Source organism: Acinonyx jubatus, chromosome A2, assembly GCF_027475565.1.
Source record: "Acinonyx jubatus isolate Ajub_Pintada_27869175 chromosome A2, VMU_Ajub_asm_v1.0, whole genome shotgun sequence".
In the NCBI taxonomy this organism is placed as follows: domain Eukaryota; kingdom Metazoa; phylum Chordata; class Mammalia; order Carnivora; family Felidae; genus Acinonyx; species Acinonyx jubatus.
Window position 1 is genome coordinate 101917420 of NC_069383.1, and position 24435 is coordinate 101941854.

The window sequence follows — 24435 nt, forward strand, 5'->3', positions numbered from 1 at the left end:
TGGGTTTCATAGGAGCACGGAAGAGGCCGTCTGTGGATTTGGTCTCGGAGTGGTAACCAGTTACTCCCTCGGCAGGGTGGTTTTGATGTTTTAAAGCTACCGTCATAAAAGCCGTGTGGTTCGGGGGCACCTGGGTGGCCCAGTTGGTTAACCGTCCGACCCTTGATTTCGGCTCAGGTCACGATCCCACGAATTGAGAGCTCCAGCCCCGCACAGGGGGTCTGTGCTGACAGCATGGAGCCTGCTTGCGGGGATTCTCGCTCACTCGCTCTCTCTCTCTCTCTCTGCTCCTCTCCCGCTCCTGCTGTTTCTCTCTCTCTCTCTCTCTCAAAATAAACTTAAAAAAATAAATAAAAACCACATGCTTCTGATTTAAAAGTGGACAGTCAGTTCTGTGCTCTGGAACGCATACGCAGAGGAGACCCTGGTGCCCACGGGGGTAGGGTACTATAAACGCAGCATGGCGACTTGGTGTGTCATGCTGGGACAGTTCAACACTGTTTGGGGGCAGAGTGGAATTAGGGGCCCCCACCGTACTGCACACCAGTACGGATTGAATCGTGCGTCCCCCATTTCCGTGCGGAAGCCCCAGAGCCCCCAGTATCTCGGAATGTGACCATACAGAAATAAGAGTTGTCACTTAACTCTTTACTTGAGATGAGGTCCTCCTGGAGGAGGCGGCCAACCCGGGGTAACTGGCATCCTTCTAGAAGGGGCCAAGGTGGACACAGATACGCGGGGCGGGGGGTCGCCACGTGAAGTTGAGGCCGAGATGTGGCGAGAAATGCCAGAGACGCCAGCAGATCCCCCCCAAACCAGGACAGAGGCGGATTCTCCATCACAGCCCTCAGAGAAACTGGTCCTGCGGACGGCCTGATCCTGGATGTCCGGCGTCCAGGCTCGGAGACGGTTTCTGTTGTTGAAGCCGCCCAGTCTGTGTTTTCTCACACAGCAGCCTTGCCAAACTAATACACACACACTGGAGTACATTCTAGGTGGATGAAGCTGTCAATAAAATTAAAAAAAAATTATACCTTAAGAGAAGTAGGAAAAAGATACATAGTTGAATCATGAATTGGTCCTTGGGCCGGGGAATGACGTCTTAACCAGGAAAGCGATAGATGACGTCACAGGGTACAGATTGATGGGTTTGACTCTAAGGAAAGCGACGTCACAAGTTAAACCGTAAGCTGTTGGCAAGCTGGGAAAGAGTGTTTGCAGTCCTCACGTTTGCATCATCCTAAGTAAAGAGCTGTGATGAATCAATAAGAAACGGGGGCATCACGTCTCCCTGTGCCTCTTTTCTTTCAAGCGTTTTCCCCACTCCTAATTCACTCACTCCTCCCAAGTGGAAAACAGCTGTTCCCAGCCTTTCTTCCCTCTTCTAACTTCACACCTGGTAACCTTGCCTTGGGTACCAGCTCACCAGTCCACCTGCTTTTGGACCCACCGGCCTGCCTGAATTCATGGCCACTCAGGGCACTTGCACCCGTGTTCACGGCTAACATCCTTATTTCCAACCAGCACCCCGTCTTGCCTGCCATCACTGCTTCTCTGTCCTGCATCCTCAGACTCACCTTTGTCTCTGGGTCATCCCATCTGCATCCAGGTAAGCCCCGCCCACCTCACAGGGGGCCGCCCCTGCTCCGTCCCAGGCCAGCTGTGGGACTCAGTGTCCCTACTCTGTGCCCTCTGCCTCCCCATCAGGTTTTTGGTTCCGCTGGGTCCCTGAAATGAATCTTATCAAGGACACTTGTGACCTACTCCTGGTCACAGCCAGCGGTCAGGTGCTGGTGCATCTGTGACGACATCTGTGGAACCAGCATGAGCTCATTTCCCAAACTGCTTGTTTCTCCGCCTTCCGTGACCCCCGCCTTCATCTCCGCCTCTCTCTGCCCCGTTGTCCCCTCTCTCGGGACCACTGTGTTGGGAGGGCCCTTGGCTGTCTCTGCCCCTCGCGCTCTCCGGCAGCGCACTTTTCCTAAGAAGTGATGTCACGCACACCCCATCAACAGGTGCATCTGTGAGCAGAGCCTGCCGGCTGCTGAGAGATGCTCTCCCCTTCCCTGCACCGCACCTTGGGGGTCGCAGCCCCTGTCTCGGTCTACCCCACTGAGCTCTCTCGCTCTCCTACCAGCACATAACACCCCGGGTGTTGCTTCTGGTTTGTCGTCTGTGTCCCCACTTGGGTGAAGGGCCGTGAGGTTGGGATTTTATCCTAGGCACCGTGTCCCCACCACCGAGGTGTCCGGCCAGGAGAAGGCGCTCCAGGAGTATCTGCTGAAAGAGCGGCCGTGACAACCCTATCCTGGCCCCGTGCAGGTGAACCTGAAACATCCGGAGAGGTTTCAGCCGATCTAGGCCAGGCCCCAAAAGTATTTCTTAAAATCGTAGATTACGTGGTTGAGGCTACATTTTTCATCATAAATTTGATCGCACAGCTGGGCGGTATGCTCCTCTCAGGCCCCACGCACACAGTCACACCTTCCCTCACAGCCTCACGGTGCTCTTACAACAGATTTTGTACCGTAAGTTTTGTAAGCAAACCCCTTTTGATCGTTCGTTCTTACTATAAATAGCTGAAATGAACATTCTTGTACTTAGATCCTTGGTCACTTAACGGGTGGATAGATGATACATAGGCAGATAGATGACAGACAGAGGATTGAAAGCTGATAGACGGGCAGGGAAATAGTGGATTCCCAGCAGCGTAATTGCCGCATCAAAAGATCGATGTGTTTGCGACTGCACGTGTGTGCATACAAAATTCATTTTTATAACCATTGGCCGAGGGCTACCTGTCCCTTATAATAAAATACTCAGGCGCCAGGGCCGGGCTGATTCATGTGCTGAGTAAATGGGTGTCTCATGCCACCAGCCCTCGAGTGGCAATGCCAGGTCACCGTCCCCAGTGAAGAAGGCAGCCTCCCAGGGAATCCACCATTTTGATTGGCTGTTTCTGGGGCTTCAGGAAACTCTAGAAGATGTCTGGGGGCGAAGGGACAGCACCTAGGGAGATTTGCCGCGGGACATTTGCTTTTCCATCCGCCCTAGAAACCTGAGTCGAGACCTTGACTGCAGGGCGAGGGTAAGGTGTGCACGGTCACTGTGGGGGTGCTTACTGTCTTTGGTGTTGGACCTTCTGAGCTGGTGTTCTGTAGAACCTTTTGTTTTCCTGGGTTTAGAGGAGCTGGCGAGTTGAGCCCAGCGTTCTGGCTTGTGTTTCTTTCCTGCAGGTCCGTGGTCCAAGGTGAGCAAAAACTAGAAGGCATAGCTTTGCCCGGCAGATGTAACTGTACAGCAGGCCAGAAATCTGTCTGCTGTCCTCAGCTGGCGAGTTTTGCTGTTGTAATTGACTGAAAATGTAGCCCTCAGCAGCAACGCCGTCTGTGACATTTGGATGGTGGCTCCGGCGTGCTGGGTTGTTGGGACCCAGAAGGGGGCCCGAAGGCTGCTGTTCTTTATGATCTCATAGCCATTGAGGACTCCTTCCAGGCTTCTCAAAAGTCTGTTTTCTTTTTCTTTTCTTTTTAATGTTTATTGTTAGAGAGCATTAGCAGGGGAGGGGCAGAGAGAGAGGGAGAGAAAGAATCTCACGCAGGCTCCACACTGTCAGCACAGAGCCAGATGCAGGGCTCAAACCCTTGAACCATGAGATATGACCTGAGCCAAAATCAAGAGTCAGATGCTCAACCGACTGAGCCTCCCGGGCGCCCCGGAAGTCTCTGTGTTCTAAATTTGGGTCAGTCGACCAGTCTTCCCTCTCCCACCCACCAGTAGGTCTTTCCCCAGGTTTCTGTGTCCTTTTCCTGTGCAGCCATGTCCCCACCCTCCTGTCCCACCAACTTAATGCTGGGGCTGGAGCAGAGAGGGCAGCTGTACTGGCCAGAGAGGCAGTGGCCCATGGGGCTGACTACAGGCTGATGTCCTGCCCTTGCTGATACGGTCCTGGCTGACCTCAAGGAGGCTGCTGGTGGCTCCCCTGTCCCCAAATCACAGTAAGACCTGCCCTGCTTACCCATAGGCTCAGGCAAGACTTTTTTGAAACCAGATGGCAAGAAATGCTTTGTACGCTTTGACAGAAGGTGAGAAGTATAATTATCCTGATATAGATGATATATTGGCCTAAGGTAGTTCCATCATACCTGGCAAGGTTCAGATGGCTTTGGGAAGCCGCCTTTTTTTTTTTTTTAGTATTTATTTATTTTGAGAGAGACGGGGCACAAGCAGACGAGAGAGGGGCAGACAGAGAGGGAGACAGAGAATCCCAAGCAGGCTCCGTGCCGTCAGCACAGAGCCCAATGTGGGGCTGGATCTCATGAACTGTGAGATCATGACCTGAGCCGAAGTCGAGAGTCAGACGCTTAACTGACTGAGCGCCCCCAAGGGGCCCCAGGAGGCCACTTTTGATGGGTGACTCTGACCCGCGGATACAAGAGGGAGAAGGTGATAGGTACGGAGGGGCCAAGTCACTTCCCTGTCTGCATGCCCGAGCTCAGCATCGTGTAGCCACCCAGTAAAGGGCACAGGCGTGGACACGGCCCTGTGGTGGTCTGCTCCATGGACCTCCCTGGGCAGGTGCAGAAACACACCTGTCTGGGGCCCGTCCCCACCGGCTGACGTGACGGAGCGCCCCCTTCATGCTTGGGATATTTTGCTCAGCCCTGGCTGTGATTGAACCACCCACTGCCTGCCTGTTTTGGATCTTAAATAGCCCTCGAGACAGAGGCTGAGTGGAAAAGAAACAGAGACGCTCCAAACAAGGGCTCTCTGTCATCTTTATAATTTTGTGTTCTCTCGGTGACAGTTGACCATGTGATAAGACGCTGGGGGAGCAATGGGGAAAAGGAGGTCACCATTATTTTCACACCATAGTTATTGTTAAATTTTATTTTGAAATGATTTCAAACCTCTAGAGAAGTTGTACATCATAATACAAAGAACTCTCATAGATCCTGTTCCCCGATTCCCTAATTGTTAATGTTTTGCCACGTTTTAAATTGTTTTCACTGCCCGTATACATAGCATATATAAAAACATATACGTTACTTATATCACATATACATGTGCAGGTCAGATCAGGTTAGGGGTGCTGATCGCCCGTGCAGTCGAAAATCCGAGTATAACTTTCGGCTCCCCCAGACTTAACCTTGTACAGAGCCTTACTGACAACACGAACCTATCATGAACACGTATTATATACTGTATTCTTACACTCAACTAAGCTAGAGGAAAGAACACGTGATTGGCAAAGCCATAAGGAAGAGAAATGCATATGCAGTATTGTGCTGTCTTTATACAAAAGAAATTCACGTGTAAGTGGAATCATGCAGCTCAAACCCGTGTTACTCAAGGGTTAGCTGTGTGTGTACTTGGGCACCCACATAACTGTTACTCTCTTCTGAACCATTTGAGTCTAATTTGTAGACATCAAGCCCTGTCTTTAGACCTCAGTGTCTCTTTCCAAGGAACAGGGAGCGTAGCCCGGCGTGTTTAACATCGACGAGGCGCGCGTGTCCAATCTGCAGACCTATTCACGTTTCCCGCTTGGCTTTAGAATGTTCACGTCCAGTCCGGAACCACCCTTTGCGATCGCTTGTGTCTCTATCGTTTCACCCGGAACGCACCTTAACGCCTTGCCTTGCATGTCTTCTGTGTCCTCGACAGTTCTTGAAGGACCCCCGTGGCTTGTGGGGAGCTTCCATGGAACCCCATCAGGTTGTGAGAAGCTCACAATGTTGGTTTGTTTAGTTGACAGTGGGGTCAATCCCTATTGCTCGGCAAAGATAGCGCCTGCAACGTTTCTCCATCGCACAGTTACCGTTCTCTGTAATTAGGAAGTAATCTTCAAAGGAAATTATTGTGAGACCGCGTTAATTTGCTTTTCTCCATCCATCTTCCCTTGACTGGTTCTGTTGTGTGTTGATGATTCTTGTCCGGTTTTTCCATCATTCTGCATTTATTAGTTGGCGTTCTGCTGTTAGGGATGGTGTGCTTTCTCTTCTCTTACTTACGTGTGTGTGTGTCAGTAAGGACCCAGTATTATTTCAGTCCATGGCTCACCGTCATTATTACGGGTGTTCATTCAGACTCACATTGCCCCATGGGGGCTGGTTCCTATTTCCTTGGACGTGTCCCCATCAGAGTACTTCCTTGCTTCCTAGGATAAGACGTCCCCTGTCTGCAATCATATGGATATTTGGGACTGGACAGTCCTTCGTTGTGAGAGCCTGTCCTGGGCCTTGCGGGATGCTTAGCGGCATCTCGGGGCTCTACCGACCAGATGCCCACCTGCACATACACACACACACCTGTTGTGACAACCGAAGCGTCTCAGACACTGCCAGAAGTCCCCTGGGGGGTGCAAAATCTACCCCTCCCAGTCCCCACTGGGCACCACTGAGGAAGCCAAGGAGTAACGCTTCCTTTAGTGAATTTCATGGTCAGTTGGAGAGTCAATTCTTACAATACATTAGGCAGGAAAAGCCTTATAATGTGCTTTATTTCCTCTAGCAACACAAGGGTAAAGGGATGTTGAGGCTTTTTTTTGTCTATGAAGAATTTATTATTTTATTACTATTATTTTAAACAAATTCTATTCTTTTAAAGTTTATTTATGTATTTATTTAAAGACAGAGAGTGAGCACACATGAGTGAGGGAGGGGCAGAGAGAGCACCTAAGCAGGCTCCCCAAGGTCAGCACGCAGAGCCCGATGCGGGGCTCGAACTCATGAACTGTGAGATCATGACCTGAGCTGAAATCGAGTTGGACGCTTAACCGACTGAGCACCCCCTGGCACCCCCTTGGCTGTGAAGGATTTAGAACATACACAGGAGTAGACAGAATAGTAAGATGAACCCCCTGAGCCTCTCACCAGCCCCCACGACCTGTCTGGCTCCAGCCATGCCCCGTTGACTGCCCCCTGACTATTGTTTGGGACAAGAATCTCATGTAAAAATATCACTTATTTGTAAATATCCTATAATACTTCTGGGTCTGTAAAAGATGAGTGTGTTTTTTTGTTTATTTGGGTTTTATTTGTTTGTTTTTTACCAGAACTGTAATCAATCCTAAGTCCTTAATATCCTTAAAAATAGTCCAGATCAGATCAGAAGTGCATTCACACCACGGTCCCGGTGTCCCTGAAAGACGGTGCCGTCTGTGTGCTCCCACCCTGGCTCAGCTCTGGACAGAGGGTCCCAGCCCCGGCCACACTGCAGGCTCCGGCTTGACATTCACGCTGCTGCAGCCCCAGCAGAGCCTGGGACAGGTCACCCCCAGCCCCACCCCCCCATGGCAGGTGGACCCGGCTGGGTGCAGGGGGTCCCTTGTCAGGCACCTGCCTTCCTCCCTGTGCGCTTCAGGTTCTTTGCAAAACAAATTCCTAATTACTAATTTCAACTACCACGTGAGCGAGTTTTTGGAGCAGAAGTTCCGGGCCTACGCTTTCCAGGTCGGCACTGCAGAGGCCTTGATCCTGGGCTTACACGGAGGGTGATCTTTTAGGCATGCAGTGGCCCCTGGAAGGAGAAGACAAGCCAGGCGGATTACTGAGGGTTGTATGCCACATCGGGGAGTTTTATGCATCATCCCGCGGGCCACTCGGCATAAGCCTGTGCGACGGTCCAGCAGTCCCCCTGCTTTGGCAGTGAGGGTGTTTATGGTCAGGATAGGGTGGGTCATGCAGTAAGGAGGGGAGAGAGTCTGACTCCGGGACAGGTAGGTTCTAAAGTTCATGTTCTCACTGGGGAGCCAGAAAATCTGTACCTAACTGATGTTTCCAGACAGCTTGGGGAGGGGAGTGGGCAATGGAGCAAATGCGGATATCCCGGGAGCGGAGTCTACACGGTGTGCTTGATAACCGATAGTGTTTGTTTATTTTTGAGGGGTGGGGGAGGGGCAGAGAGAGAAGGACAGAGGGTCTGAAGCAAGCTCTCCACTGTTAGCACAGAGCCCCAACATGGGGCTTGAACCCACGAACCATGAGATCATGACCTGAGCCTGAGCCAGAGTCAGATGCTTAACAGACTGAGCCACCCAGGCGCCCCACTGATAACCGTTTCTTAAGTGGGGCAGCTAAGCGGATTTGCACATGGGTCCCGTTCTGTTCCCTGACAAATTCAGTTTTAGGGACTAGTATTCTACCAAACACGCGGTCCGTCCTCTCCCTGTTGGAAGGGTTTCCGTTATTAGAGATGTATTTTAATAGACTGACGTCTAGCAATTTATCCTGAGAAAATAAGCGCACACACTAAGACCACATAGAAAGATGTGCCAAGCCTCGAAACCATCCACGTGGACAGCCGTCAGGACAGCACCGTGTTCCGTACGGCCACGTGGGCAAATACCTTGCAGGCGTTAAAACATCAAAGAAGCATTGTGCCCGGGAGATATTTGTGATGTAATCTGAAGCCACACAAGCCCAATTGCAAAACTCTACGTCCTGTGATCCTAAATGTGTCAGTGTGTCTATTTATAAGTACGCGTGCAAACGAATACTAGAAGGGCATACTCTAGAATTGTAATGGATCTGGGAACTGTCACGGGTTGTCAGTTTTTTTCCTTTGCCCCTTAAGTGTATTTTCAAGCATTACAATGAAAACTTATTTTTTTATTAAAAACCATTTTTTAATATTCATTTATTTTTGAGCTAGAGCACAAGGGAGCGAGCAGGGAAGGGGCAGAGGGAGACAGACAGACACAGAACCCGAAGCAGGCTCCAGGCTCTGAGTTGTCAGCACAGAGCCCGACACAGGGCTCGAACTCACGAACTGTGAGATCATGACTCGAGTGTAAGTTGGATGCTTAACTGACTGAGCCACCCAGGCTCCCTGAAAACTTATTTTTATAATAAAAAAAAAACTAATGTGTCTGTGTTTGTCCGTGCGTGTGTGTATGTGTCACGTTACGTGGCCCTGCCCCTCCCCCCTTCACACATCCCGGGAGCCACTGGCATCGTCCTTGCGTGCAGGACAGAGAGGACTCCACTCCTCTTCCCTTGAAGTTGTAACTGAACCGGCCCTCATGGCTGTGTCCCCGCAGCTCCGCGCTGCGGTGGGGACAGGCGGCCAGGGCACCGGTCACGGCTGCAGGGACTTGCATTCCGTCTACACCCATGATTCCTGGTCCTGGAAACCAGAGGGGAGCCTTGCAGACAAGGAGGGCTGCCGTGGGGCTGACGGAAGGTCTGAAGAGTCACCAGCAAATCCATTGCTGCAGAGTGGAGGTCACAGCTGGACGTTTCCTGACCGGGAAGAAGGGCCGGTGGGGTGGAAATCTTCTCTTCCCCATGGCTCCCTCGGCCAGCGGAGGAGCAGGTGGGCAGGGCAGAACCAAGACTGATGAAAAGAGCCGTGGCTGTGGCCCAGGAGCCCCGGGGAGGGGGGGAGGGGAGGAGGAGAGGTGGGCAGACGTTCCCATGGCAACAGCAACAGGGCCTCCTGATTGGCAGGGACCCAGTGGGAGCCCTTATGTATAGCCCAGCGCACTAGGTGGTGCCACCACCCTGTTCCATGCGTGCGGGGACACTGAGGCCCAGAGACCGCACGGCATCTTTGCTCAGCTCCAAACAGCTGGGATCTCCTTCGCTGCCTTCAGTCCACTGAAGGAAGATTCAGCTGTTGTTGTTTTTATGCTTATTTACTTATTTTTTGAGACAGAGAGGAAGAGAGCAAGCTGGGGAGGGGCAGAGAGAGAGAGGGAGACAGAATCCCAAGCAGGCTCTGGGCTGTCAGCACAGAGCCCAACGCAGGGCTCAGACTCACGAACCTCGAGATCACTATCTGAGCCGAAACCAAGAGTCGGACACTCCACTGACTGAGCCACCTGGGCGCCCCCACTCTTTTTTAGAATAGCTTTTATTTCAATGTTGGGTAAAATGATACCAGTTTATAAAACTGCCTTTGTCAAAGTAATAGGCTATACCTAACCATTCTAGAAAAAAAAATACAGATGGGCAAGTCAAAATTGATTTTTCCAAATGGATCTGTCTGGTATGGAACAGGCATTAAAGGCTATGGGTAGGCCATCTGTGCTTTGAATCTTGTCACCAGCTTCCTAAGCTGGTGACAGCCATCCAGTGAGGGGGGGAAAGGGGCTCTGGGCGGCTCTGAAATCTGTGGTTGACTTTCAAGAACTATCTTGTGAGTTATTTTTAGAATTTTAGCTCCTTTAGAAAGGATTGGTGAGGACTTAAAATATATTTTCATTGCAACTTTGAAGTTAGCAGGCTATAAGGCAAATTCTTTCTCCTTTTTTTTTAAAGTTTATTTTGAGAGAGAGAGAGAGAGAGAGAGGGAGAGAGCGAGCATGCAGGGGAGGGGCAGAGAGAGAAGGAGAGAATCCCAAACAGGCTCCACACTGTCAGTGCAGAGCCCGACGCGGGGCTTGAACTCAGGAACCGTGAGCTGAAACCAAGAGTTGGATGCTTAACTGACTGAGCCACCCCAGTGCCCCAGGGAAAATTTCTTTAAAAGTAAGTTTGACTCCCATGTAATTCAACAGGATGATTATTACAATGAATAGAGTCATATAATTACATAGAGCCGCTTCCGTTATCATACCTTCTATATCTCAAAGTAGCGCCATTAATTTAGAACAGAACAGGAAAAAATCGTTAGATTTACATTAGTTTTCACTAAAATTCGTCCAGCCTAACCCTGGTTCTGCCCGCGTCTGAACTACATTTAATTTCTCCCAAAGTCACTACCACTGCCCAGTTTGGGGGCTTCGGGCACACCAGAATCAAAAGCCTTTTCACGTAGCGCCTCGGGAGCCACGGATCCCTCCGGGCAGGGAGGTCTCCAGCGCTGGGAAGCATCTTGCGGGCAGAGAAGCAAAAGCAAACAGAGCAGGTGTCCCGGGTTCAGATCCTGACTCCAGCGGCTTCCGCTCGCTTGATGCAGGGAAGCCGTTCTGCATTACTGATCAACTTGACTCTTCATGAATGTTTACCTCCCAGTATTTACAAGACACTTCAGGAGTTTCCGAAAACCGCAGCTTACGTCCTCGTTTTGAAAAATGCGTTGAAACTGGACCCGGAAGGGCTTTGAGCTGAGAAGTCAGTTGATGGAAGGCAAAGCTGGCCTGAGCTCCTGGCTCAGAGCCCTTTTCTCTCTAGTCTCTTGGTTTCTGTGCCAGAGTTTGCCCCCCATCCCCCCACTCCCGCTCTGCTCAGCCCATGCCTCCCGAAGAGGGTGACCTTCCGGGGACATCCCACATCGTGGCCAGGTCTGGGGGCAGAAAGCAGAAAGTACCGCAGTTTCTATTTTCCCCAGGTGGTCTGGGCCAAAGCGAAGAGGTCTTGTGAACTCAGTAGGAGACTCTGAGCCTGTAAGCCAGCCAGAAGGTGCACGCCGTGCGTGACGTGGGAGTGAGATTGACAGCAGGGAGGTGACGCCCACAGCCTACCTGCTGGGTCCCCGGGGCCAGAAGCCAGGCTCCCTAGGGTGCAGATGGGGGCCACGGAGATGTCATCATGCGCTCAGACTCCTTCCTTTTAGTTTGCCTCTCGCTCTGTGCAGGGAACATATAGAAGACGACAGCAGGGCTCCGGGAACACCGGAATGTTCTATTACCGCTTCGGAGCTTTGATCCCAGCTGCAGCGCCTAGGAGTCAGAGGCTGTGTGGCCTGACAAAGCTTTCCTGCCCCCGCTGCCTCTGCAAAGAAGATGCCTTATGCTGGTGACGTCATTATGCCCTCTTTCATGTTAGTGTTTTATTTTGAAAAGCAGTGCGCTACCTAGTCTCTTTTACAGCGGAGACGAGAACATTGAGGATTCAGGGGTTGGCTTTTCCTGCAGTTTACCTGGTCATGAAGTTTCCTTCTCCAGCCGGATTCACAAGCCGGGGTCAGGGCCCAGGTGTCTGCAGCCTTTAGACAGAGCCTGCCTCAATCGCGACTCTGTTTTCAGCGTCAGCACACCCCTCCCCCCGGGGCAGGGGAGCAGGTGCAGGGGGCTGAGACCTTTCCCAGGGAGGGGGGCTCTCGTCAGCCTGAGCCAGGCGTACACTGTGAAGTCAGTGATACTTGAGAATCCCCATTTCACAGATGAGGAGACTGAGGCCGGGGGCGCGGCGGTCACTGTGCACAGCTCCTTAGTTCCACAGCTAGTTAGCAATGAAGCCGGATTGCAGCCTGGTGGTTCCAGAGCACCCTGACCCCCCTTTGCCAAGGGAGGTTGTAAATGATGCTTTCACATCCTTTATTGAGCACTGTGCTTTTCACTTGTGATTGACTCTCCAAGCAGCGGCCATGGCACAGAGAGGAATGTGAGTCTCAGCTAGTGAATACCCTGTTTGAGGTCACAGAACCGGGAAGTGGCTGAACCAGGCGGGCACGGTGGGGCTGTGCTCCAAGTTCACCCCCATCCTGGCATTGCCCACCTGGACAGGCTGTGCCCAGGAAACCCGAGAAACTTCTGTATCCCTCCCCGTGTGAGATGCTCGAACCCATCTCGGGAGCCTCAGCCTGCTCACCGGAGCCCTTGACCCAGGCCTGTGCACTGAGGGCTTATTTGCTTCTAGAAGGAGCCCCAGCATGGCCCAGGTGGTGACTGAAGTGTGTTTGCCACGGCGCAAGAGGCCCCTTCAGCTGCTGGCTTTAGAAGCCATGGTGTTAGGCAGCTGGCTGTTTCACGCTTTTCTTTGTGCCTTGGTATTCGCCGAAAGTGCTCTCACCCCCCGCTCCAAACGTGTGCCCAGTGGGCAGTTGCTGGGACGTCCAGTGGCATTCTTGCGCTTTTGGTCTCGGGGGTTTATTCTGTCTGGGGTCTGCGGGCTCTGGTGTGTTTGAGAGGTGGCTGGGGCGTGCCCTGTCAGGGTGGAATGGGCAACCTGGGATTCGAGATCCTGTCACTGGACCACTGTCTCTTTGTCCCTGCCGCAGGCCTACCTGTCCCAGGCATGCCAGCAGACCTCTGGGATTCTGAAAGCCGTGGACTTGGCCATTGTGAAAAAGCACATCTTAGCTTTTAATACTGAGTCTATATATCAATCTCCGAGGGAGGGGGTAAGGGGGAGGTTGGCCATGGAGCAGTAGAGAGAAGACGAATGAGTTGAAAGAAAACTACATTCGGGGGGCTCCTGGAGGCTCAGGTGGTTAAGCCTCTGACTTTGGTTCACAGTTCATGAGTCCGAGCCCCATGTCGGGCTCTGTGCTGACAGCTCAGAGCCTGGAGCCTGCTTCGGATTCTGTGTCTCCCTCTCTCTCGGCCCCTCCCTCACCTCAAAAATAAATAAACATTTAAAAAAAGAAAAGAAAAATGCATTTGGCTGGAAACATTAAAAACTAAGGCCATCCCTGTTTTCGGCCAGGAAAATTGATAAACAGACTTGAACAGAATTGGGATTTTCTAGAGAAGCTGATGTTGATAGTAATTGCAGAGAAACTCTGGCACTGAGGAAAGAAGTTTATGCCCCAGCTGGTTGTGGCTGTTGCAGAGCTTGTCCAGAGGACTTAGAGGCAGTGCAGTTAGCATATTTATAGGGGATTGAATGGATCTATTTGTATTTTGTTTAACTTTTATGTTAATGTGTTTTGTTTTTTTTTTTAATTTGACCTATAGACAAAGCCATGTTTTCTTTGTTTAAATTAAAAGTTGTTTTTATGGGCTCCGTCATGTCAGCTGTATTTGCATATTTCATTTGTTCCGTGGAAGTGTAACTTCTGTTGAGTGAAATGTGAACCTCAGGAAGGAGATGAGTAGATTTCCTTCATGTGCCTTGCTAGCTTGTCCCTCAGTCCCGATTGACTCCCCACTGGGGATTTCTCTGGGGTGGCCCAGAGGTGGCAGGCAAGGTGGTGTCCCCAGGGAGCCCCGCCTCCCGGCTGACCCAGCCTCCCCTCCTGGCGAGTGAGCTTCTGGAGGGCTGGGGACAGCCCTCTTGAGACCTTGCAATCCCTGTTCTGGCTCCTGCGTTTACCCCCTTGTAACAGGGACTTGACCCCACGCACGCGTCCTGTCCTGCCAGACAGAATTTGCACTTGGGAAAAAGGACAGAGAAAGAGCAAGAGAGTGGCAGCCACTTTGTCAGGACCAGCTGACATTCAGAGACCACGGTGGGGGTGGGGGAGGGGCGGGCTCCTGCTCCAAAGTTGCAAGGGCCTCGGAGTTGGCGGGACTCACATTTCTGAGACTTGGCAGACAGGCCGGGATTCAGGGAACACGCGCGCTCTGGCTCTGGGCGTCCTGCATATCGTCTCACTGTCATGGGAAAACAGGAGCAGGGCTCTCTCTGGCTCACTGGCCTGAACGTCCTGCGTCCTCTTCACCGGCACTAAAGTGGGGAGCCCGTTGGGGGGCAATTGATTGCATCAGGCTCAGAGAGGGACCTGATTGGTCTGCCCAGCATGGCTTGATTCACTACCTGGAGGACCGAGCTGGAGGCAGCTTGGCAGGAGCCCGCCCTCCCGCCCAGAGACAGTCAGTCCCCCAGCTCCCCTGCACGGCCAGCCATCGGTGGGACAGCCCTGGAGGGGCCCAGCCAGCCCGGGACAGCAGAAAAGCCACTTTCAGGACACAATCAAACTCCCTTTCAGGACACAATCTCAATTTAAAATGCCATCTTGTTCCTCCGACTGCTTTTTTCATGCCGTTGAGGTAAGATTTTGTTTTGAAGCATCACCTGTTTCCCCAGAGGTTGGATCCCTATCCCTGCTGGTCTGCAGCTGGGGCAGAGGATATTTACGACCCTGGGCTTTTCCGCTGGACTGTCCCTTTGCCATGGAGCTATTCATTTGTAGTGGCTTCGAACAGTATCTGCCTGGCTGGCAGTTTTGTAGGGGGAAGGGGACAAAGAATTTTTCTGACTGGGTGGTTCCGACTGTGTGCCCTTCTGTTTCGGATTTTGAATTGCAACATTTTCACGTTAATTTCTGTCAACGCTTCCTGAGCCTTAGGAACATGACTTAGGTGTCGTGTGACCAGGGGTTGGCCGCTGCACCCCGGACGCTGCGGGTGGATAGCAGGTGGAGTCATCAAAAGTTAGGCTTTGGGATGCTGTGTTTGTGTTTGCAGTTGGTTCACCCATGGAATGTCTCACCCTGAGACCATCAACAGTATTTGAAATGAGTGCTGATGCTCCCTAACACCAGAGCTTGAGAAACACTCGGGCTTGGCCGCCTGCTGGGTCTCCTGTGAGGTGTCCTGGCATTTTAAGAATTTCCTGTTGTGACCTTACATCCGCTGCCCCTCCTAGTTGGGGCTGTTGTGAACACGTGCCCTGCCCCTGCAAAGTTGGGGGGAGGGGCGAACACGTGCCCTGCCCCTCCCGGGTTGGCAAGGGGTGCACTTGACAGGTGGCCCTCCAGGCGCACTGTCGCGGGTGGCTGCCCGCTGCTCAGAAGGACAGTTATACATGTGTTGGAACACTGCTGTTCTCACCTTTCCTGTTTTACTTTGGTCCAGTTTTTCCTCCTTGAAAAGCCGAGCTGTTCCTCTGTAAGCGTTCCCTTTGTCTGTTGCAGGATGTTAAAATCTTTAGCGAAGATGGGACGAGCAAAGTGGTGGAGATTCTGGCAGACATGACGGCCAGAGACCTGTGCCAGCTGCTGGTTTACAGAAGTCACTGTGTGGACGACAACAGCTGGACGCTAGTGGAGCACCACCCGCATCTGGGACTAGGTAGGGAGCACCTGGAGTGCCCACCGTGCGGTCAGACGAAGCCAGCTGTGTCCCCCCCACCCCCAGCGCCCCTGCCAGTACGGCGAGCCATCTGTGTGCCGTCCCTTGTCCCACTGCACCCCTGCTGGTCCGGCGAGCCGTCTGCATGTGCCGTCCCTGGTCCCACTGCACCCCTGCCTGTATGGCGAGCCCTCTGTGTGCAGTCTCTGCCCCACTGCACCCCTGCCGGTCCAGCAAGCCGTCGGTGTGCTATCCCTTGTCCCACTGCAAGCCGTCTATGTGCCGTCCCCTGCCACACTGCTGTCCCCTGCCAGTATGGCGAGCTGTCTGGGTGCCGCCCCTTGCCCCACTGCGCCCCTGCCGGTCTGGCGAGCTGTCTGTGTGCTGCCCTTACCAACCACTGCCTATCTGTTTCTCCAGACATTCCACCATCCTCCCTTGCAGCCCTCCCCCACCTGATGCTTTCAGAACCTTACTCTGGGGTAGTGGAAGCAGCCGCTCCCAGGGGCTCAGACACAGCAAAACGGGTCTCTCTGTGCTTTAGCGGCACACCTGTGGTCTGGGAAGGGCAGCCAGGGGGGAAGGGGGCCTTGGGGGAGCCTGCCCCCTGCACGCTCCTGACATTGCTGTGCAGAGAGCAGTTCCTCCAGCTCCCGGGAGTGGGGGGCTGCAGTGGTGACTGCCTACAGGTGGGCACGGGAGACCCAGGGGAATCTGCACATCACAAAGTAGCCAGATCCAAGTTGGAATGTTACAGTGCGTTTCTGAGCTGGTTCGCAATGTTTGCACCGAGTGCAGGCACACTCGCTCACGTGTAGTGTGGAGAGAGTGCGGGAGTATTTCGAAATATGTACTCTGTACAGAGCTCACTGAGGTTTTGGGTGTGGTGGACTTCTTGCTCAGATAGTCTGTTGCAGGTAACGAAGCTTTTCGGACTTCTGTTTAAACTCTTACTGGATAAAGGGCGGTCCTTGAAAAATCATGGGCACGTATGTCAGACCAGAATTTTTGTCTAAATCAGCAACTGTATCCCTTCTGTGTGTTGAAGGAGAGAAAAACGACACAGATCGTCAAGTTCTTCCCGTGGTTCTAAACTTTCTTTCTGGAAGATTAATAAGCCAAATATACTTGTTTTATTTTTTAAAGTTTATTTTGAGAGAGACAGAAAAAAGAGAGCGCAAGCAGGGGAGGGGCAGAGAACGCGGGGCAGACAGAATCACAAGCAGGTTCTGCACTGTCAGTGTGGAGCCTGGCGCAGGGCTCAAACCCACAAACCGTGAGATCATGACCTGAGCCGATATTAAGAGTCAGGCGCGTAGGGGCGCCTGGGTGGCTCAGTCGGTTGAGCGTCCGACTTCGGCTCAGGTCATGATCTCACGGTCCGTGAGTTCGAGCCCCGCGTCGGGCTCTGTGCTGACAGCTCAGAGCCTGGAGCCTGTTTCAGATTCTGTGTCTCCCTCTCTCTGCCCCTCCCCCGTTCATGCTCTGTCTCTCTCTGTCTCAAAAATAAATAAAAACGTTAAAAAAAAAAAAAAAAAAGAGTCGGGCGCTTAACCGACTTAGCCACCCAGGCACCTCTAATAAATAAATTTAACCTTCTAAGTCTGGAATGTTCCTGTAAATGAATAGTGTTCTTTGAAATGACACTATACAATCCAAGCCTAGATGATGCTGAGTAAATTTGAGTTGGCGTTGTTTTACGTCACTGTGTTTTAGCCCCACCATGCTACCCAGTGTGCATCTCATAAGGATGCTTCTCTGATTTCTTTCCCGTTTCTGCCGATCTTCAGTGCACTTTGGACACTAGCTAAAACTTTCTCTGTCATCTCTGGCAGCCTCCTCCCACCAGGTGCCTTGATTGATAACACGATGCAGCCGGTGACACCGTCATCAGGCTCCAGTGTGAGACATCCATGCAAGGATCCCACAGGGGTCTGATAGGGCCGCCAGAAGCATCTATAGACACACAAGTAAACAGTACTTGGAACCCTGCAGTGTGTATGTCCACATGCACACACGCACACACACGGAATTAACTTTAAAAACACGTCTGTGTAGTCGGACCCAAATGTGAATACTGTTGAAAGCCCATTCCAAAGTCTGAATGCTCTTAATTTGAAAGGATTTGTAGGGGCGCCTGGGTGGCTCAGTCAGTTAAGCGTCCGACTTCGGCTCAGGTCATGGTCTTGTGGTCCGTGAGTTCGAGCCCCCCATCAAGCTCTGTGCTGACAGCTCAGAGCCTGCTTAGGATCCTCTGTCCCCCTTGCTCTTTCTGCCCCTCCCCCACTGTTTCTCTCTCCCTCTCTCTCTCTGTCTCTCTCTCTCTCTCTCTCAAAAATAAATATTTTTAAAAAATTTTAAAAAAAGCAGCTGGAGCGCCTCGGTGGCTCAGTCGGTTGAGCGTCCGACTTCGTCTCGGGTCATGATTTCATGGTTCGTGAGTTCGAGCCCCGCGTCAGGCTCTGTGGTGACAGCTCGGAGCCTGGAGCCTGTTTCAGATTCCGTGTCTCCCTCTCTCTCTGCCCCTCCCCTGCTCATGCTCTGTCTCTCAAAAATAAATAAATGTTAAAAAAATTTTTTTAAAAAGAAAACGTGGTTTTCTTTTTTTTCTTATCATGTATTGAGAGAGAGAATGACTGGGGGAAGGGAGAGAGAATCCCAAGCAGGCTCCGGGCTGTCCGCACAGAGCCTGATGCGGGTCTCGAACTCACGAACCGTGAGATCATGACCTGAGCTGAAATCGAGAGTTGGCCGTTTAACCCACTGAGCCTCCCAGGCGCCCCTAGAAAAAGTGGTTTTCTAAATGCCTGTGCGTGGCTGCTGCCCTTGGTGACCCCCGAGCCGGGGCCAGCCATCCAGTGTTGGCAGGGGCATCATACTCAGGGGGTGGGGGTAGGGGAGCAGGTGCAGTGGCTGCCTGCTGGTACCCAGCAGGGATCTGGCTGGATTTCACTGTTCTGAGCCACGGTCATACCACAGCCAGGTCAGTGCCTTTCCTACACCCCGGTGTCTGTTCCTGAAGTCACTTAGGACTCAAGGTAACGGTTTGAAAACCTGGGGAGGAGCCCTCACCGTGGGGGGGCAGAGCCCTTCATGATGGGTGATCTCGGGGAAGCCCGTTCTGTGTCTCAGGACTCCCAGCTCCAGCGAGCCCCTCTCTGCATGTGAACTCTTCATGTCTTAGCATCCCCCCCACAAGTCCTGCCTGTTGGACGTGTTGTGGCTTCGGTATTTTGTGTAGAGCTCTCAGCCTTGCGAACACTGTTCCTGACCAAGGCTACTCAACAGCGGCCAAGTCCAGCTAGAGGGGGCCGGTGCCGGGCAGTTGTTCTGGAAGGCACCGCCAGGCCGTCTGCCCTGAGCCGGTGAGCTGCAGGTGTCCAGATGTCTCATGCAAGGGATGCAGGGAGATTTAACAGCCAGCCTGCAGCTGTATTATCGAGTAAACTATTTCTCATTCATTTTTTTATGTGTTTATTTATTAGAGCAGGGGAGGGGCAGAGAGGGGGGCAGATGGCCGCCCTGAAGCGGGCTCCGTGCTGACAGTAGAGAGACCGATGCGGGGATTGATCTCTCCAACTGTGAGATCACGACCTGAGCTGAAGTCGGATGCTTAACCAACTGAGCCACAAACTATTTTTGAAAGGAAGTTTATAAAACTGGAACTGGGGCATGCAAAACGGCAGCTTGGCGTCCCTGTGGCATTAAGAATGTGACTTCGGGTAAACCGCATCTCTGGGAGGGACTCTCGCACCCAGGCCCTGAGTGACCACGGACATCAGGACAGATACGACCAGGAGAGCCTGGACCTTACGCACGCACAGGGAGGAGAAGACCGCTTCTGTGAATTTCAGGGATTTGGGGGTTTCTGTTGTTGCACGAGTCAGGTGAAAGCCCTCCAGGAAAAAGCACGAGCTCTGTCTTTGCACTGTTGACAGCTCCATGCTTGTACCTGGCCAGGCAGGAAAGGTGTGGCAGTCACCCTTTGGAGGCATCAGCTGCAACAGGGACGCTGACATCTGGATGTGGGGACAGGTGTCGAAGGAGAATCCACAGGCATCTTCAGCCCTCGGTGCTCAGAAGGGCCTTCGAGGGCCCATCTTTCCCATCTCTGTCTCCTTGTGGTTACACCGCGGAGGTACCAAAATGATGTCCTTTCCCCACTGAAATCCGTATGTAGAAGGAAGGCATCTTATGGGGCGTATCCAGACATCGGGGCTGTTTTCTGTGTTATCTCCCTAGTGACTTTGCAGCCCCCGAGTCCTGCAGAGCCCCAGGCAACTCTGCTGTCTGGGGTGGGTGGGCTGTGCCAGCTGTGGGCACAGAAGCGGGGCATCGAGGAGGATGTTGACACCAGCCAGGGCGGGAGGCTCAGGCTTCTGCTAAGTAGTCACGTGTCCATGGCACATCTTAAGGCACATCTTACTTCTCTAGTAGGATCTGCCTTTTTGAGTTGCCTGGTCTCTAAATACTTTTCATGTGGGGTAGGGGGGTGGTGTGGATGCTGGATTTAGTGTCAACTATTCGAAAAAGACTTGAATCTCCTCTGAGGAATGTCTGACTCTTCCATTTGCACAAAAAATCCTTTGACGTGGGGACGCCTGGGTGGCTCAGTCGGTTAAGCCTCCGACTTCGGCTCAGGTCATGATCTCTCGCGGTTCATGGGTTCGAGCCCCGTGTCGGGCTCTGTGCTGACAGCTCAGAGCCTGGAGCCTGCTTCCGATTCTGGGTCTCCCTCTCTCTCTGCCCCTCTTCCACTCACTCTCTGTCTCTCTCAAAAATAAACATTAAAAAAAAAAAAAAAGCAAAAAATCCTGTGGGGGCGCTCTGTTGAAACTTGGCTTTCCAATTTTATTTAAGGCCATTATGATTGTATGAAGTTTATAGATGGCAGTGTGATTAATAGAATCCCCCGACGTGGTTTGAAAACACCTGTTTTTAGAATCAAGGTGAAAGTCAGAACTGGAGCAGAGGGGTTTGAACTGACATTGTTGCGGTGGCTTTTTGACAGCTGGGAACACTGGCATGTGAACATCCAGCGGCAGACGGAGGAAGCCGGGCGGCTCTCGGGTCTCTGGGAAGGGGATCACACGCAGTCTTCCTAGTCCCCGCTGTCCCAGGGCTCCGGGCGCCCGCCCTGTGGGCTGGAGAAGGGAAACCTTTGTTTTCACCTGTGGGTGCCCAAGCCCCGCTGGCGGCACCAGAGTGACCCAGAGAGGCACGTCCCCTTCAGTGCACACGGGGTGCACTCCCCTCATCCCGGCTGCCCTGGGCCCCACCACCGAGGATGCAGCCCAGTCTGTGTGCAGCTTTCCCGGGATCTTGCCCTGGTGGGATGCGGGGAGGCAGAAAGAGGTTGTCGGGGAGGACAGGAGCCTGTGCGTGTGTGTGTCCACGTGTCTGTGTGTGCACGTGTGCCCCTTAGAGCTGCTGCCTCCCCACTGCTCCTCCCGGGCGTCTTCACGACTCTGCAGACAAAATGCTTTTGCTTTGGATCTCGGCATCGGTCTTGTCCTCCCTCAGATAGCCACGGCCCCGCTTTTCTATCTTTCCTTATTTTACCTGGTAAAACATTCCGATTCTGTAAACCTATCTTCAGCTGATTTGGGGTGGTTGTTTCTTTTGTCCCTGTCACTACAGAAATGGTTTTTTCCGCCCAAACTTCGAAACAGAAGTCACTGATTTGTTTTGTACCAGAAAAATCCGTTTTAAGTGGATGCCAATCTGAGCCAATCCCTTTTTTTTAAAAGTACACGTAGTGGTTGTGATTGCACGCTCCAGCCGGGCGTTGTTACGTCATAGTGGAGGCTGAGTGTGCCCCTGTGGGCCCATCTCCGGCAGCTACCACGGGCTCGAACCTGTACACGGACAGGTTCTTCCACATTTGACTCAGAAACGCTCTGACTCCAGACTTCATCCTTCCCGCAAGGGGAGACTTTTCTCAGGACTCCGCTCTGACCATGGGAAAGGAGGAGGGCGCTTTGGAGGACCCGCGTACCCCTTTTGTGTCATTTAGTAGCATCTCGTGCTCTGCCATTGTGGCATCGATTCACGCCTCAAGGCTGCCGTGGATTTGCTCTGTTACATGTCCCATTATTTTCGTACGGTTGGTTTCCTGTCTTAGGAGACACGTGGGGGCCGGGGTGACCACCATCGGGACAGGACGGTGCCACGTGCGGTTCTCTGTGCGCCACGTGGAATCAGTGTCCACGAAGGAAGTACCTTTCCAGGTTGATAACGCTGCAAAGTCAGGCGGTCTGAAGTGCGTGTGTGTGTGCGCGTGCGCGTGCGCTTACGCACCTGGGCGCACGCTGTGTATGATGTGTTTTCCTCCCCATCCTAATAATATAATCTCGTCTCTGAGATCAGCTCCGGGATGTGGTTAGCATGGGCTTCAGCCTTCAAGGGAAGTGGGTTCAGACAGACTGATGGCAGTAGGTCCCCTCCTGCATGCTCTTACCCGACGTCGTATCTGCCCACCGAGCTTCATGACATCGAAAGCATTGCTACCCTTCTGCTTTGTGCCTCCCCTACCCCACCCTCCTCTGGTCCCTCCTGCCATTCCTGGTCTCTGGGTGTTCTTTCTCCCGGTTATTATAGTCCATGTTCTTTACGAGGGTTGAAATTTCCTAACTTAAGGGCAACGTCATCACTAGGGTCTTCATTGACTCTCTCAACTCTCGCTGACGCCAAATTGAGAAGAAATATATAAAAGTAAGGACTGACTTGACCCCTCACGCTGTACCTACCTGAGGACCTCTTGTGCACCTGGCAGTGCATTAAAGAGAGATTTAAGTATTTTTTTAAATGTTTGTTTATTTTTGAGAGAGAGGGAGAGCTCGAGTGGGGGAGGGGCAGACAGTGAGGGAGACAGAGGACCTGAAGCGGGCTCTGTGCCGACAGCAGCGAGCCCGACGCGGGGCTCGAACTCCCATACCGCGAGATCATGACCTGAGCCGAAGCGGGACGCGTAAGCGACTGAGCCCCCCAGGTGCCCCACAGAGAGATCTAAACTTCATTTAGTCCTGGACTTCCTTGCTCACAATGTGGGAAGGGGAACAGGACGCTAACGAGATTTCGTAATTGGTAGTCAAGCCAGCTCCCAGCTTGTGCCTGTTTCGTCTCACACGTACGTTTTTCCTCTGCAGAAAGATACCTGGAAGACCACGAGCTGGTGGTCCAGGTGGAGAGCACCCTGGCAAGTGACAGCAAATTTTTATTTAGGAAGAATTACGCAAAATACGAGTTTTTCAAAAATCCTACGGTGAGTGTCTTCTCTTCGGGTCCGGGGTCTGGGACTCGTGAAATCTTGTGGCTGATGCTTGGGATTGACAGCAGCCGCTGCTACAGGGGTAGCAGATGGGTTTGGGAATCCGAGTGGCTATTTCACGGAGCAATCCACACCCTACACTTCATCTCTGGTGCTCTAGCTACATGCCTGCGTACTGGCCGGAGGGAACCGGCGCCTTCCTCCACGGTAACAGAGGGAAAGGGGGTGAGCCTCCCTGGGTCAGGAGAGATGAGACGCCGCTTTTCAGTTAGAGCAAAAGTTCATGGTTAGATTGGAGCCAATCGGTGAAATGCGCAGCATAATAAAAACTCAATGCTCTCCGCAAACAGCAAATACTGCCGTGTGGTTTGTGGAGGAATGCATTTCCAGGCATACTGGGCTGGTCTCCTCCATCTTTCTTTCCTTTTTATTGGGGGGTGGGGTGGGGGGCACTAGTCCCGTGAGGTATCAGCACCGGGAGACCCGTGCCTACCACAGCATGTGCTCCCGTCCCGAGTCACGAGGCCGAGCAGCCATGACGCGGGCAGAAGACCCACTGTCCGCTTCTGGCTCAGGTGGTTTAGATGCTTTTTTTGTTTGAAAGTTAGAAATTTGGTAACTAATTCTGCATAATGCACCAGAAGAGACTTTGTTGCGTCGCCGTGTTCCTCTGTGAGTTCCGAGGTCTCTGTCTCATGACGCGCACTGAGTTCCACTGCGTGGTGGCCCTTCGCCACGGTGTGCGCTGTGAGGCAGGAGTCCACATTGAACATGACGGATACTCCACAATCCTGAACTCACCATTTAAGGAAACAGTCCGACCTTTCGAAGCAGGTGCTTCCATCGTGGGATAAGGGAGAAAGAAGGACTGTGTTTTGTTTTATTTTATTTTATTTTATTTTATTTTATTTTATTTTATTTTATTTTATTTTATTCTATTTTATTTTACTTCATTTTGTTTTTATTTCATTTTAATTTCATTATTCACTTTTATTTTTTTAGTTTTAAATTTTTTAAATTTTTTTATGGTATTTCATTTTTTGGAATGTTTTATTTATTTTTGAGAGAGAGAGAGAGAGAGAGACAGACAGCGTGAGTGGGGGAGGGGCAGAGAGAGAGGGGGACACAGAATCCGAAGCGAGCTCCAGGCTCTGAGCTGTCGGCACAGAGCCCAATGCGGGGCTCGAACCCACGAACCATGGGATCATGACCTGAGCCGAAGTGGGACACTTAACCGACTGAGCCACCCAGGCGCCCCTTCCTTAAATTTTTTTTTTTTTAACGAAGGACCATCATTTTAACTACAGATGGACGTCCACGTGCCCTCAGGAACGTTTGCAGAACTAGCGCACCCGTGAGGAAGCTTCTCCCCACTTTGCCGCTAACCACGACTGTTTTCCTGTTTCCTTAGAATTTCTTCCCAGAACAGATGGTTACTTGGTGCCAGCAGCCCAACGGCGGTCACAACCAGCTGTTGCAGGTACTGGGCAAGGAGAGGCTCACCGGAGCGGGTCTGGGTGGAGGTCCCCTTGCGCTGTGG

The 24435-nt window shown here is 52.2% G+C and overlaps 1 protein-coding gene across 9 annotated transcripts in view; it reads left to right on the forward strand.

Annotated features, from left to right (window-relative positions):
• The window catches only part of GRB10 (growth factor receptor bound protein 10), a 182866-nt gene that overhangs the window by 137864 nt on the left and 20567 nt on the right, over positions 1 to 24435 (forward strand). For all 9 annotated transcript variants that reach the window (XM_053218707.1, XM_053218705.1, XM_053218700.1 and 6 more), the window contains 3 exons: positions 15469 to 15625; positions 22774 to 22889; positions 24307 to 24375. In XM_053218707.1, coding sequence (XP_053074682.1) covers positions 15469 to 15625; positions 22774 to 22889; positions 24307 to 24375 — 342 coding nt within the window. The remainder of the gene's footprint in view (positions 1 to 15468; positions 15626 to 22773; positions 22890 to 24306; positions 24376 to 24435) is intronic.